The sequence below is a fragment of the Schistocerca piceifrons genome, chromosome 2 (assembly GCF_021461385.2).
Source record: "Schistocerca piceifrons isolate TAMUIC-IGC-003096 chromosome 2, iqSchPice1.1, whole genome shotgun sequence".
In the NCBI taxonomy this organism is placed as follows: Eukaryota; Metazoa; Arthropoda; class Insecta; order Orthoptera; family Acrididae; genus Schistocerca; species Schistocerca piceifrons.
Genome location: NC_060139.1, coordinates 706,476,844 through 706,490,792, shown reverse-complemented (window position 1 = coordinate 706,490,792; position 13,949 = coordinate 706,476,844). Strand labels below are relative to the sequence as shown.

The window sequence follows — 13,949 nt, the reverse complement described above, 5'->3', positions numbered from 1 at the left end:
CGGGGAATTACGCGTTACCCCGTCACCGGCTACACGTGCGAACGCGTGGGTCGGCCTTCAGACACGCACAGGGAGGAAGGAAGAAGAGGAAAAAGAAGAGAGAGGGAGAAAGAGGACAGACTGTCTCAAACGCCGAGGCGGAGACCAGGGAAGGCAAGGAGAAGAAGGCAATGAGAAAGCAAGGAGAAGGAGGCAATGAGAAGGCAAGGAGAAGAAGGCAGTGAGAAGGCAAGGAGAAGAAGGCAATGAGAAGGCAAGGAGAATAAGGCAATGAGAAGGCAAGGAGAAGTCAAGGGAAAGAGTAAGGAAGACAGTGAAGTGGAGAAGAGCAAAGAAAGGATCCAACAAAAGGAAGGAAGAAACGAGAAGTGAAAAACCAAAAAGACCACGATTATAGGTCGTGAAACCGTCCGTCTCCGGACGCAGGCGCTAACTACCCCCGTGAGGGGGATGGACTCCTTTTAGTCGCCTCTTACGACAGGCAGGAATACCTCGGGCCTATTCTAATCCCCGGACCCGCAGGGGGGTTGAACAGATCCGTTGTATAGTCATTCAGAAATTGGATGCATTCGGTAGTCATACTGCTCCATTAGGTAAAGAGAGAAATAATTTATACAGCTCTCATTTGCAAAAAGACTTGTTCTTTTCGAGAATCTCATCAAAGAGACTCAGATTAATGAACATGATGATATTACAATGATAATGGTTACCACCAGTGACAGGTTTATCAAAAAGTCTATAGTAGTATTTGATTTTTTTTTTTTTTTAGTTGATAAACAGTCACTAACAGTCCATGTAAAAAATGGATTGACAGCATTTATTTCAAATATTACACAGAAGAGTTATGGAAAAAACTGAAACACGTCATCAGCAATACTCTTAGCAAGTACGACCAAGGAAGACAGACTGAAAAATAGCAAATCTATATTTATAGCATTTGCAGTATTAGAGGAACCTCTTGACTTTATTGACAGGAATTTACTCTTTGCAGTCAGGAGATAGCAGGGATAAAATACAGGTGGCGAAAGATTATTTAAAACTTGTACAAAAAAGGGACTGCAGTTGCAAGAAACACTAAAGTAGGCAAAAACTGAGATAGAAATGAGACAAGATTTTACGCATTCCCTGTATTATTCACTCTGCACAGTGAGCAAACAGTAAAGAAAACCAGCAACAAATTTTGAAAATGAATAAAAGTTCAGAGAGAAGAAATAAAAACTTTGAGGTTTGCCTAGATATTGTGATTCCGTCAGGGTTGTAAAAGGATTAGGAAGATGAGTTTAACATGATAAATAACATCTTACAAAGAGTTTGTACAATGAACATCAACAAAAGTAAAACAAGGATAACAGAATGTAGTCAAATTAAATTGAATGATGCTGAGGGAATTGGATTAGGAAGTAAGACACTTTAAGTAGTAAACCTGCTTTGATACTGAGCTGAGAAGTTAACTAATAATGTAAGCAGCCAATGAAATATAAAATGCAGGCTTGCAACAGAATGAAAAAAGTCTTCTAAAAGAGATATATAAGTTAATTTCTATTATTAATTTAAGTATTATGAAGTATTTTCTGCATTTATTTGTCTGTACTCTAGATTTGTGCAGAAGTAAAACAAGGTACGAACAGTATATACAAGAACAGAAGGTTTTGAAATGTAGTTTTACAGAAGAATGTCGAATATCAGAAAGGTTGATCAAATGACTAAGAGACTCCGATTAAAGCAAGAGAAAAGACTTGTCTGACTGAAGAGACTGGTCAATACAACACACTTGAAAGTATCAAGGAACAGTTGATCTGGAAATAGAAATGGAAGGAAGTGTTGAAAATAAAAACTGTGGCAGACCAATGCTCAAATATAGTACACTGGTTAAAATGGATGTAGGTCGCAGAAGTTATGCAGATGTGAGGAGGCCTGGGAGGATAGATTACTGCAGAGAGCACATCAAATCAATCTTTGGACTGAAGACTGTCGCCGCCGCCGCCACCACCACCACATTGCAAGTTAATTGTGCACCTCTACACCATATTTTTGTTGGGTCAGTGACCAAAAAATTTTCCATCTAATTTGAATATCACGCACTCGGACCTGACAGACACTAAGTTCACAGCAACATACTACATACAAGAATAAAAGATTTACTAGTAACCCTAGGGACAGAATTCATTCTCCACATTCCATAAAATTCCTGCAACTTACAATAATGCACGAAACAGCTTGCTGATGACGAAGTATGAACTATGCAGTGGTATGAAATATTCATCTGTATTATTACTGATCTTTCCAGCAGCAACAATATATGTTAAGTTGAATTCCCATTTTATAGTAATTGTGACTCACAATCTTACATTGCCTAATTGGTACCATTTGCATTTAAACACAATAGGTGTTGTTTTATTTTGTTCCATGAGCAGCACGGCAAGACACTGGCAGTGATGGCAGTCATCATATCCGAGAGAGAGGTTAATGTCAGCTGGCATATCCGTCATCAGATTCACAGCCAGAGGGGGTGAGGAAGATGACAAGAGTTTCAAGTTCCTGCTATGCCTCTTTTTTAACAATGAATAAAAAGAGATATAATTTGTATTGTAAAACTTTCAGTCGGTCTTGTGATTTTGAAATGTCAAGAGTTGTAATTCAATCCTGTTATGAAGTTGCACAATCCATTATGTTCCAATAAAACTTTTATGAAGTTGTAAGAACTGGTTTGAAGACATCAGTGTTCTGATTTAGCTTGAAAATTTCATGAAGAGAGTCGCTGAAGGAGTGGTACTGGAAAAAGTAAAATTTAAGATGAGATTCAAATTGACGCTAACAAAAAAATAAATGTTATCTTTGGTTTCTTAAAATTTGTGCAAGTGAGCAAATGGGCTTAATTAATCTGATTGGTGATACGAAACCAGTTCAAAGTGTCAACTGATACTGAATTTTTTTTAGTTAGAATGTTCTGAACAGTTCAGTGTAATGAGTCATAAAATTTAAACCTAATATGCGTATAATCTGAAAGGTGGATATTAGGTTTCAGAGACTATACCATTCAACTGCATGGAAGAAGCTATGCTCTCTGAGGAAAACATACTACGCAGATGATAAATAGAAAGTTCTTATGTTTGAAATTTCGTGATATTATACGCCCATATGTCTCTGGTAAGTGAAAAATATTTCAAATTAAAGAATCAATGTTTATAACTAACGATATGCTAACTCGGTGTTTTTAGAGAACAAAGACATTGTGACTAGCCAAGCTGATGGATTGTAAAATAAAATTACTGCAGTTAAGCAGAATCTGCGGCTCAGTATAGCTACGAAAAATCAATTAACCCAGTCACAGCTGATTTCAAAATTGGTTTGTGAAAATAACAGCATTTACATAGTACATTATGGAACTCATGCCCACATTCAAAAAACAAAAGCATATAAGAATCTGATAATGTTAAATTATCTTCAAATGTCAGTGAGATAGGATCTTCATGGGTGTAGCTCACGATCTGACCAATAGTAGGTATGTCATTTTAGTTATGTCAATGCTGGATGAATAACATTTTATCCCATGTTAAGAAGGTCATTCCACTGCAATTATTGTCTTCCAAAACAAAAGGTGTTGCTGCAGCCCTGGAGTTCCAGTTATGTATTGAATATTATGGACACACAAAAAACAAATGAATGTAAATAAAGTAAAAACTGACAGTTGTCTCTTCAACATAAGCATCATTCATCTACAATAAAACAGCGAGTATGAGGAAACGAGGAGTAATGCAAAATTCAATCCATGTAACTATGCTTAATCTTTAAAGTGGACAGAATTTGTAACTCACTTATAGGATTCCATAATAGAGAGAAGTATCTCCTTGGCTATCTCCATCTCCTTGTTCCTGTCATTAATGCAGTCATGGAGCTGTGTTTCCTGTGCTCCAAATAAAGAACTCAGTCCAGCTGTTCTCTTCTGTTGAAAATCTGCCAGCTGCTCATTAAGTTCCTCTTTTGCTTTTTGTCGTGCCTTCCAGAAAACCTAGGAAAATATTGCCCATTGAAAAAACTTACACTATAGTGAAACATAGTTATTTTAGGTCTGAGAGACAAATAGACAACAATATGAGCTGTAGATAACTGAACTTACTTTTCTAAGGATTTCTTCTTTGTCAGATTCCTTTAACAACACTTCATCTATCTCCCTCAGCACATTCTCGTCAACAGTGCTTAATGTGAGAGGCTATGAAACAAATAAATAATATTTTTAAAGAATTATTTCATGTGGTAACTGTCACCAAGAGTGCATTCAACCAGAAAAGATATTTATAAGATACTTACAGCATTAGGTACAAGGAAACTCGAATGGATCTCATATGCCCATTTCTTCATTTCTTTGGCATTTCCTTCTTTGTAAATATCAGTGATCAAATAGAAAAGCTGCAAATAACAAATAACCTGGTAAGCTGGTTATGAGTATTCACATATTGTCACTTGAGTCAAAAGAAAAACAATTACATGGCAAGCATCTGTACCTCCACTTTTTTTAATCTGAGAAGGCTCCTTGGAATGATACAACAAAAGGACAGAAGATGAGATCACCCAAAGACAGTGATCAGTCACTTTCTAATATTTTTTTAAAAAAGACTTTTATTTTCTAGTTATCAAGCTTCTGAGCTACTGTAGACGGTGGTTATATGAGCCAGCAGTAGCTGAAAAGCTGGCTAATGGGAAAGTAAAAGTTATAACAGAGCACTATAAAATGACTGGCCACATTTTCCATTTAACCATTCTACTATTTTAATCAAAATTATGCTGTTTAGTATACAGAATGGATAAGACAAATTTGCTACATAATATTTTGTTTTACTTGTCAAAATACATTCCATCTCACATTTTCAGCTGATTCCATCTCACATTTTCAGCTGATACAAGTACACAAGTGTTCCCCAATCAAACACAGCAAAAATTAATGAGTAAAAAAAACCACACGAACTACCACAACCATCATCAACACCACCATTGCTGTTGCTGCCAATAGTGTAGCTACTGTAAGTATGGCTAGGGGATACTCTGTATACTCTTCTGTGTATGGTATACAACAGAGAATAAGAAAACTGGAAAAAGTTATTGTTGATGTTCCACCAGTCCAGAGCAGACTTTTGTTTCATTAGTTTTATTCAAGGTACTATGCAGTACAATGCTGCTCTCATCACACATTATGCAATTCTTTAGGCTGGGCTACAATTATTTGAGCAGCACAGTTTCGAAGTTAGCCTCATAATATTTTTATTTACTACAGAACAATGTGGAATTGTTGTACTCATAAAATCTGTGTCCCAAAGAACATTCAGCAGAGCTCAGATATCAGACCGCTTACACGAAGAGTTGGTGTTGAGAACTGTAATTCCTTAATAGGATATCTGATTACTAGTTCATCAACTTTGACTGTTTCCAGGAAATAGATACAACACTTTCTATAAACAATGTCTCACTTTGTAGTATTTCAGTCACTGTTGTAATCTGTAGGAGAGTAAGAAAGATTAGGGAGTAACTTACACCTTATTTATTCCAATTTAAGACTTACCAGGCTTGAACAATCACTGTTAGAACGTAAATAGTTTAGAAATACTGCCAAATGCGCTTTATAGTCCCTCAGTGTACTGAGGCTCTTAAAGGGCCCATGATCTTCCAGATGACCCTGTAACAGATAATATACAACACAATACATGCAAACTAGAGCATTTGATAATATGTCATAAATTTACAAAAGGGGGAAGTTTTGCAATTTTCTAACAATTCAAATTCTTCTGATATCCTTCAATATCACCACTAGCTCAGCAGGAGGATGATTAATTATATAAAAACAGTATTACTGGAGTTTTACAATTATGTGGGGCTCATGTCAACTTTCTTCATAGAAGCTGGGCATTTGCCCCTATGGCCAGAACATTTCTATTTAATCCACTCGAGGTTGGCCAGAAAGCTCTAATGGTTGCTTCAAAAAAAATTTAAATAAGTAACTAAAGTTATATACTTAATTTATTGTTAGTTGGCAGATACATGTTTGGTACAAATTGCAAGCCCCATGCCAGAGTACTGTAGAACACTGGTATATGAGGTAAAACAAAATTGTGCAATCTGTATTAAGTGGATTATTGTGTATTAATCCGTTTTGCATTTCAAGGGGAACAACAACATTATAATCCTGACTGCACTGGTGGAAGAGCACAGCAACAAAGCATCATTATACGACACAGTGGTTAGGCAGTACAGACACTTCCATTCTGATCAAACAAGGATGAATGATGAAGAACCAAGCAGCAGACCATCTCTCTGTGAAGAACTAATAATCATAAGAGAAGTGGAGACCCTGGCACTTGCAGACAACTGCATCACTATCGAGAGAAATAATGGAAAAACTGAAAATCAATCATGGATCAGTTCATAACATCTTGCATGACATTTTGAAAGTCACTATCCACAGGGTTTCGCAACTGCTCACACCATTTCATAAGCCTGCTAAGCTGAGGTAGCAGTGGTAATGTTGCAGTTGAGTTAGGACAATTCAGATGACTTCTTCAGCTGCCTAATCACCATAGTCAAGTGCCGAGAGTATCACTATGAGCATGAGATAAAATGACAAAGAAAGCGGTGGCTACATGTCAATTCACAATCACCGAAAAAGGCAAAGAAACAACCACCATGGGGCAAGACGATGCACAGTGTTTTTTGGGATTGCCATGTTGCAATGGCACCTGATAAATATTGTAAGGGGGTTAAGTGTCACAGGAGCATACTACTAAAATTCTGTGATGAGCTTAGATGAGAGAATAAGGACAAAGCACTGACGGAAGTAGACCAAAGATGTGTGTTTCTACTCAACAACAATGGCCCAGCACATTATGCACAGGGCACAGATACACACATACTGCTTCTTTAGGCTTTCAAATTTTGTTTCACTCCCCTATTCATCTCAAATCGTAAGCAATGATCTATTCCTTTTTCCTGATGAAGAAATCACGTGTGGCATTTCCAGACATATGACAAGGACCTTTTCCTGAACAGCCAAAACAAAGACTTATGCAACCAAGGTCTCAGTCAAGTCATCTATCATTCTGAAAAATGTCTTGCATTGAAAGGAGAACATCTAGAGAAGGTCTAACACCATCATTAACGTTCATAGTGACAGCTTGGTTTTTTAGAAGTTTATTACTAAATCTTTCTGGAAAATTAGCACATCTCATTTATAGATAAAAATATACAAGACTATAGACATTGCCAAAAATATCAGCAATTTTCACTTTTTTGTGAAGCCTTTTCAAGTTTCTTAATACTCAAATTAGAACTTTAAACAGTATATTGACATTCAAAGTTCAGCAGTGTTTGATGTCACCTATACAACTACTCTTGGGTGTCTCTTATCTACAGTCTGTTATTGTCTCATTTTTGCAATTACATCTCAATACAGAAAATTGAATAAAAATATAATACAAAAATGTTACCACTTATTACTCTCATGTAGTAACCACATCTTACTCGCAGGTTTCTCTCCACTTACTGTTTCTTGTCAGAAATTCACATGCCTAAGAGTTTACAATCAATTTTTCTTTTGCCTTATTCAATATTATCACATTACCACGTTCCTTGCATTACTGTGTAACTTACTCCTCCTCACTTTTTTGTGTGTGTGTGTGTGCGTGTGTGTGTGTGTGTGTGTGTGTGTGTGTGTGTGTGTGTTTTCTATCATTATCTACCATAGGATGTCTTTGTTGCTTTCCTTTTTTTGTTCTTAAAAGTTTCATACCAAAATCTGTGTGTCATTTTGAAAAATATTTACACCATGAGTGATACCCAGTTAAGACAAACGGGAATAAAAGCCTTTGAAATTTGGTGCTACAGAAGAATGCTGATGATTATATGGGAAGATCGTGTAACTAATGAAGCAAATACTGAATAGAATTGGGGACAAAGGACATGCGTGGCCTAACTTGACTGAGAGAAGAGACCAGTTGACAGAACACATTCTGAAAGACCAAAGAACCACCAGTTTAGTATTGGAGCGAAGTGTGGTAGGTAAAAATTGTACTGTGACACCAAGAGGTGAATACAGTAAGTAGGTTCAAATGAGTGCCTTGAGACAAAGAATCATAGGACACAAAGTTTCACAATAATGTGGAAAATTACTGTCTCTTAGCTCAATATTTTATGATCCACTTCAGTTGAGATACCGAGTTTGACTTTAAAAAAATAAAGGGAAAAACACATATATAATCATACCCAACACCATCTTCAGTGGAAGAAGTTGGTCAAATCATCAAACTACTTAAGAACAAGAAGGGTGCTGGAAATGACTTTTAGCTAACTCTTGGTGTGAGCTGATAATGATGCAGTCAACAAGCTGACTGAAATCATTCAGGATGTCTGGAAAGCAGATAATTTATCACCTGAATGAACATCAGCCTTAACACACCCCTTTCACAAGAAAGGAGTCTTAATCATGAGATAAGACAGTCTTTTACTGCAGTTTTCACACTTTATCAATAATTTGTTATTTGTAATAAAATACTGTAATGATACTAATGATTAACAATGAAAAATTTATGTATCACTAATGATAATTAACTTACAACTTCTTGGTCTGACATATCGTCATCTTCCATAGATATAATACGTTCTTGCTGTACAATGGTTGCATACTGGCAGCTGTTTCGAACCGATGGTGAATCTCCATCATTTGTTGGTGTCTGTAATGAAAATAAACATAACACTAAAAAAAGAAAGCAATTAAAAACCTTCTCATCTCTCTCTCTCTCTCTCTCTCTCTCTCTCTCTCTCTCTCTCTCTCTCTCTCTCTCTCTCTCCTCAGCAGATGAGTCAATGGAGGGGATGTTAGGAAAACAGATGGAAGAAAATGATGGTACACAGCTAGGAAATACAGTACCAGTGTGCAACATGTGGGTGCATCCAGGTGTCAAGGATCAGACTAGGTGACTGGGGGAAAGTGAAGGATCCAAATTGGGACAAATGCATAAATAAATATTAATAAAGAAAAGTTGTAAGGGGTGAGCAATGATGGAGTAGAAAAGCTACAGGAAGTGTGGAGTTGATGACGGAGAAACGGCGCACGTGCTGGAAAAAAAATGGAATATAGGATGGTGTAGGGCTTCTAGATGGGGAATGGGAGATAATGGAAATTGATATCAGTGGATTTTGAGAATAAATCGTGTTGCAGGGAGAGTTGGTCATGGTTGGAAACACAGAAGAGACGATATACTTCATTTCAGGACTGGAGGAATATATGATTCGGGTATTCCAGTCTTGGATGGTTTGAGTGAAAAGGGGGATGCTTATCGATGGTTAATGTGCAAGTGCATTAGAAGTGTTGGGTGTATATTGAGATAAGGCCTCGGAGATCTTTTTCTGGGCAACACCTTATTACTCCAACCATTCTTCTCTGTTTCTCATCATTTCCTCCGCCTGATTGCAGCTTTCTCAGTCCATTTCACTGTTGCTACACCTATTATATTAACTTTTTGTTTACAATTTATTCTTTTAAACTTCAAGAAATCACTGTAAAAATTTAACTGTCTAACATAATTGGGTTTGTTCTCTCAAAATGTATAGCACTTTTTTTCATTCATTTCTTTAGATAATCTGTTCCCTGCAGCATGTTTCCATCAGAGATACTGTTGCCACTTGTTTTTATATCTTCATATCCATGACATCCAACTACCTTTTGCCTCACAACTGCCGAAAAAATTCAATGACCAAAATCCATTTAGAAATAAAATTCAAAAAAATTAATTTATGTAAACCAACAAAACTGAAGTAATAAAATAACTGAGCAAATATATTATTAATTATGAGAAAATAGAATGAACAAGAGAAAGTACTGGGCAATGAAGTCATATCGAAGAGTGGAGCAAATGGGTCACGCATAATAATAGAGTTCTTCAACGGTCTACCAACTTTGAATAAAGACTACTTAGGGAAGTAGGAGACATTCCAGCAGTAAAAAAAAAAAAATTGAAAAAATGAAAAACGTATGTTCTTCTTGCACTACCCAAACTTTGTACATAAGGTTCTGTGCATCTTGATTTCACAAATTGGGTACTGTAGAGGATGCTATGATTTACACATTTTTTATTCTCACATTCCGTACTTGTAAGATTGTAACATAACCAAAACTTTGAAAAGAAAATGAAAAGAAATGTGAGAGAATGAAAAACAATATTCCCAAAGAGGGACACACATTACATAATAATGGTTCTACATTAGTTATGATACGAGAGTGTAGATATTCATGAGGATATGTTCACCATTCACTGATCAGATATAAACATTAGAGAAATCTGATTAAGCTTATGTTGCAAGCAAATAACACAAGTGCCAGGACATAGTTTGATTGGTTAAACAGACAATATTCCCTGAACCTCTATACAAACTACAAACAGAACCAAGGGCTTAATGCATCCAGTATAGCAACCTAAATTACGTAAGAAGTCGTCCAGTGGTGTCTTACCTTTTCAGCTGACTCAGTAAAGGGAGAATAACCTTGATGAAAAAGGTAACAAGGACACTGAAAATGAATGATAAATACATTCAAACAATGGAAACTCCAGGTAGGAATACCAACAATGTAGGAAAAGACAAGATTGTTACTTCACACACACACACACACACACACACACACACACACACACACCTGCCAACTCCAGCATCTCAGGCCAGAATGCAACATCATATCATGTGGGATGCAAGCAGCAACCTAGATGGGGTGGGGAAGGGGAAGGGATAGTAGTGTACCAACAATGTAGGAAAAGACAAGATTGTTACTTACCGCGCGCGCGCGCGCGCGCGCATGCCCGCCCACACACACACACACACACACACACACACACACACACACACACACACACACACACACACCTGCCAACTCCAGCATCTCAGGCCAGAATGCAACATCATGTGGGATGCAAGCAGCAACCTAGATGGGGTGGGGAAGGGGAAGGGATAGTAGTGTATAGGTAGGGAGATAGAGACGAACACTGCCTGGTGGAGTGTGAACAGACTAGACTGCCAATAGGTGCAGCGTCAGGAGTTTGTGAGGCAGAGACATGGGGAAAAAAAGGAGCAAAAAAAGAGAGATGTGAGAAAAGACAGGTGGATGCATTGGCAGAGGGCTCCATATAGAAGGGGTGGGAGATGAGAATGAGGAGGAGATGATAGGACAGAGGGGATGGAAACTTTTGGGTGGAGGGTGTTACCATTTGTTGAGGCCAGGATAATTACGGGAGCAGAGAATTTGTTGTAATGGTAACTCCTATCTGTGCAGTTCAGAAAAACTGGTGGTGAAGGGAAGAATCCAGATAGCTCAGTTAGTGAAGAAGCCACTGAAATCAAGTGTGTCATGTTCAGCTGCATGCTGTGCCACAGGGTGATCTACTCTGCTCTTGGCCACAGTTCAGAGGTGGCTGTTCGTTCTTGTGTACAGCTGGTTGGTAGTCATCCTGATATAAAAAGCTGTGCAATGATTGCAGCAGAGCTGGTAAATGACATAGCTCCTTTCACAAGTGGCCCGGCCCCTGATGGAGTAGGATAAGCCTGTGACAGATCTGGAATAGGATTAGCTGGAGGTTGTTGAGGCTGGGATGACTATGGGAGCTGAGAATGTGTTGTAATGATAACTCTTATATGTGCGATTCAGAAAAGCTGCTGGTGGAGAAGAGGATCCAGATAGCTTGGGTAGTGAAGCAGCCATTGAAATCAAGTTTGCATTAAGCTTGCAGCCTATGTGATGTTGCATTCCAGCCTGGGATGATGGAGGTGGCAGTTACAATTTGTCTTTTCCTACATTGTTGACAGATACATTCACTATATGTGAGTTGTAGACAATACAGCAGTAATAACAGACTCAAAGGAAGACCTCCCTCAAATGTTTAGAGTTTTATATAAGTGATTAGGGATGTTTAAGGTAAAATAATCATCAAAAACAAAGATTATGAATATTTAGAAATATAAATAGGTATAAAGACAAAAGTATGCACACAGCAAGTAGCAAAACTGTATAGCTTTGTAAAATTTACAAGGTAAAATGAATCCTTTGCTAAATAACTACACTGTCACTGAGAAAAGGAAATAACTTCTTGGTACATTCATAAAAAGTTTATCCAATAATGGCTATGAAATGCAAATATCAGATAAGTGATGAAGTATAAAGTTGAAGTAACTGATACCTGGTTTGGAGATTGTTCACTAAGAATAGCGGGGCGATAAGTAAAATATATCACCAAATACTGAGTGAAACACCAGTGGAGAGACAGTTCAAGTGATTCTGAAATGGTACACTAAGCTAGCAAAGTATCAGCTCAACATCTTTCGTTCACATTTTAAGAGGCAATGTGCTGGTAAAAAAAACTGAAAAGGGGCAAAGAAAATTTAATTTAGAAGACACTTTTTTTTATGAAAAAGGAGTAACACATGTCAAGAAGAACATTACTTAAAACTGCAATCTGTGACAGCTCCAATGAGGTTAACTCTAGGGAATCCATAAGTGAATTCATGAATCCCTATGAAGCCTCAAGTTACTTGTGATTAAGCTGTCTTATAGTGCTTTAGTTCACAAACTTGAACTAATGATTGTGAGAACTCACTAGGTACCTCAGTCTCTTCTAACAAAATGAATTTCATGTGACATAGGCTACACACAATCTGCATTTGAAAGATTACACCTTATAAACCTTTTACGTTTGGAACAGTATGATAATCTTCCAACGTATATGGATGTGCAAGAGTGACGTACATACCTCACTATGTGGGTGACTGTCATCTTCTGCTGGGAAAGGTGCATCAGATCCTTCAATATTTGTTGAACTCCCTCCATAGGGTGGAGGAGGGGTACCAGGAGGTGTGGCTCTTGGAGACTCCATATTACAACTACTTCCAGTACTCTTCGATCGCTTGGAAGCAAATGAAAGGTCTAGCATAGACTCCGAGGCTATTAATTGCCTGGAAGCTGCAAAAACAAGGCACATGTGCTACATATACAGATACATTACAGAGACATTCATTGTTGTAGAATTGTTTATTAAGACAGGCAACAAGAAAAACCAGTTGCTTCCACCAATTCAATGAAAAAAAAAAAAACATTTTACTACCTTCAAATCTTGTTATCCTATTTGGAAACATTTTTTTCTTATAATGTTCCTTCACTCTCTCATTTTTTTAGTACACTAAGCTTCAAAACTTACTGCATAATTATGTTCACTTGATTACACTAACCTTCTGCAGGAGATAAATTCTGAATATTCAAAGGATCAGGACTCGATTTCGTTCGATGGTGTGTGTTAAGGGCTGGAATCTGATGGCCAGACAGCTGTAAAACAGTATTTAAATAACATAAATCGTATTAAGGTGTGGACAAAAGTAAGTGTAAAAATTAGCTTTCTAACTAATTTAAAGCTTCACAACATTAATCACAGTATTATGTGAGTACTGGCCAGGCACTATATTGCATTACATTATTCACATTTGTTGGATACTGAGAAGAGTGGTCTCTGGATAGTAGCAAGCAATCACAGATAAACATTTTATTTAAGTGCAATGCAATTAAACAAATTAACACCATGAAAGATTACTGTATTACAATGTTAACATTGGTTTTAAATTAATCTACAATACTTATTTTAAGCATTTTCATTAATACTTGCTTCAACTGTGTAGGATGAGCTGTCCAACAGAAGGTCAGTAGAAACAATGCAATTCACTTAATTGAAAGGATGCTAAATTAATGTGCTTGTAGAAGTCAAACTTTGCTTCATATCTGTATATGTTACTCTCTTCCCACAATGTGCTAGTAAGAACTTAATTGAGGCTGAATGAGAAGGATGTATGTACCACTTTTTAGTGTTTCATGCCACCTATGGACATGTATCCTTGATAGTTTACATGTTTGTTCAGTACTGATTTGTGCCTGAAGT

General features: G+C 37.2%; 1 protein-coding gene across 1 annotated transcript in view; it reads right to left on the bottom strand.

Moving 5' to 3' along the window:
- LOC124775767 (rho guanine nucleotide exchange factor 12) overlaps window positions 1-13,949 on the bottom strand; it is a 1,141,602-nt gene that overhangs the window by 670,954 nt on the left and 456,699 nt on the right. The window contains exons 8-14 of the mRNA XM_047250599.1: window positions 13,252-13,345; window positions 12,777-12,985; window positions 8,598-8,714; window positions 5,555-5,668; window positions 4,309-4,407; window positions 4,118-4,210; window positions 3,816-4,009 (exon numbers count right to left, since the gene is read on the bottom strand). Coding sequence (XP_047106555.1) covers window positions 3,816-4,009; window positions 4,118-4,210; window positions 4,309-4,407; window positions 5,555-5,668; window positions 8,598-8,714; window positions 12,777-12,985; window positions 13,252-13,345 — 920 coding nt within the window. The remainder of the gene's footprint in view (window positions 1-3,815; window positions 4,010-4,117; window positions 4,211-4,308; window positions 4,408-5,554; window positions 5,669-8,597; window positions 8,715-12,776; window positions 12,986-13,251; window positions 13,346-13,949) is intronic.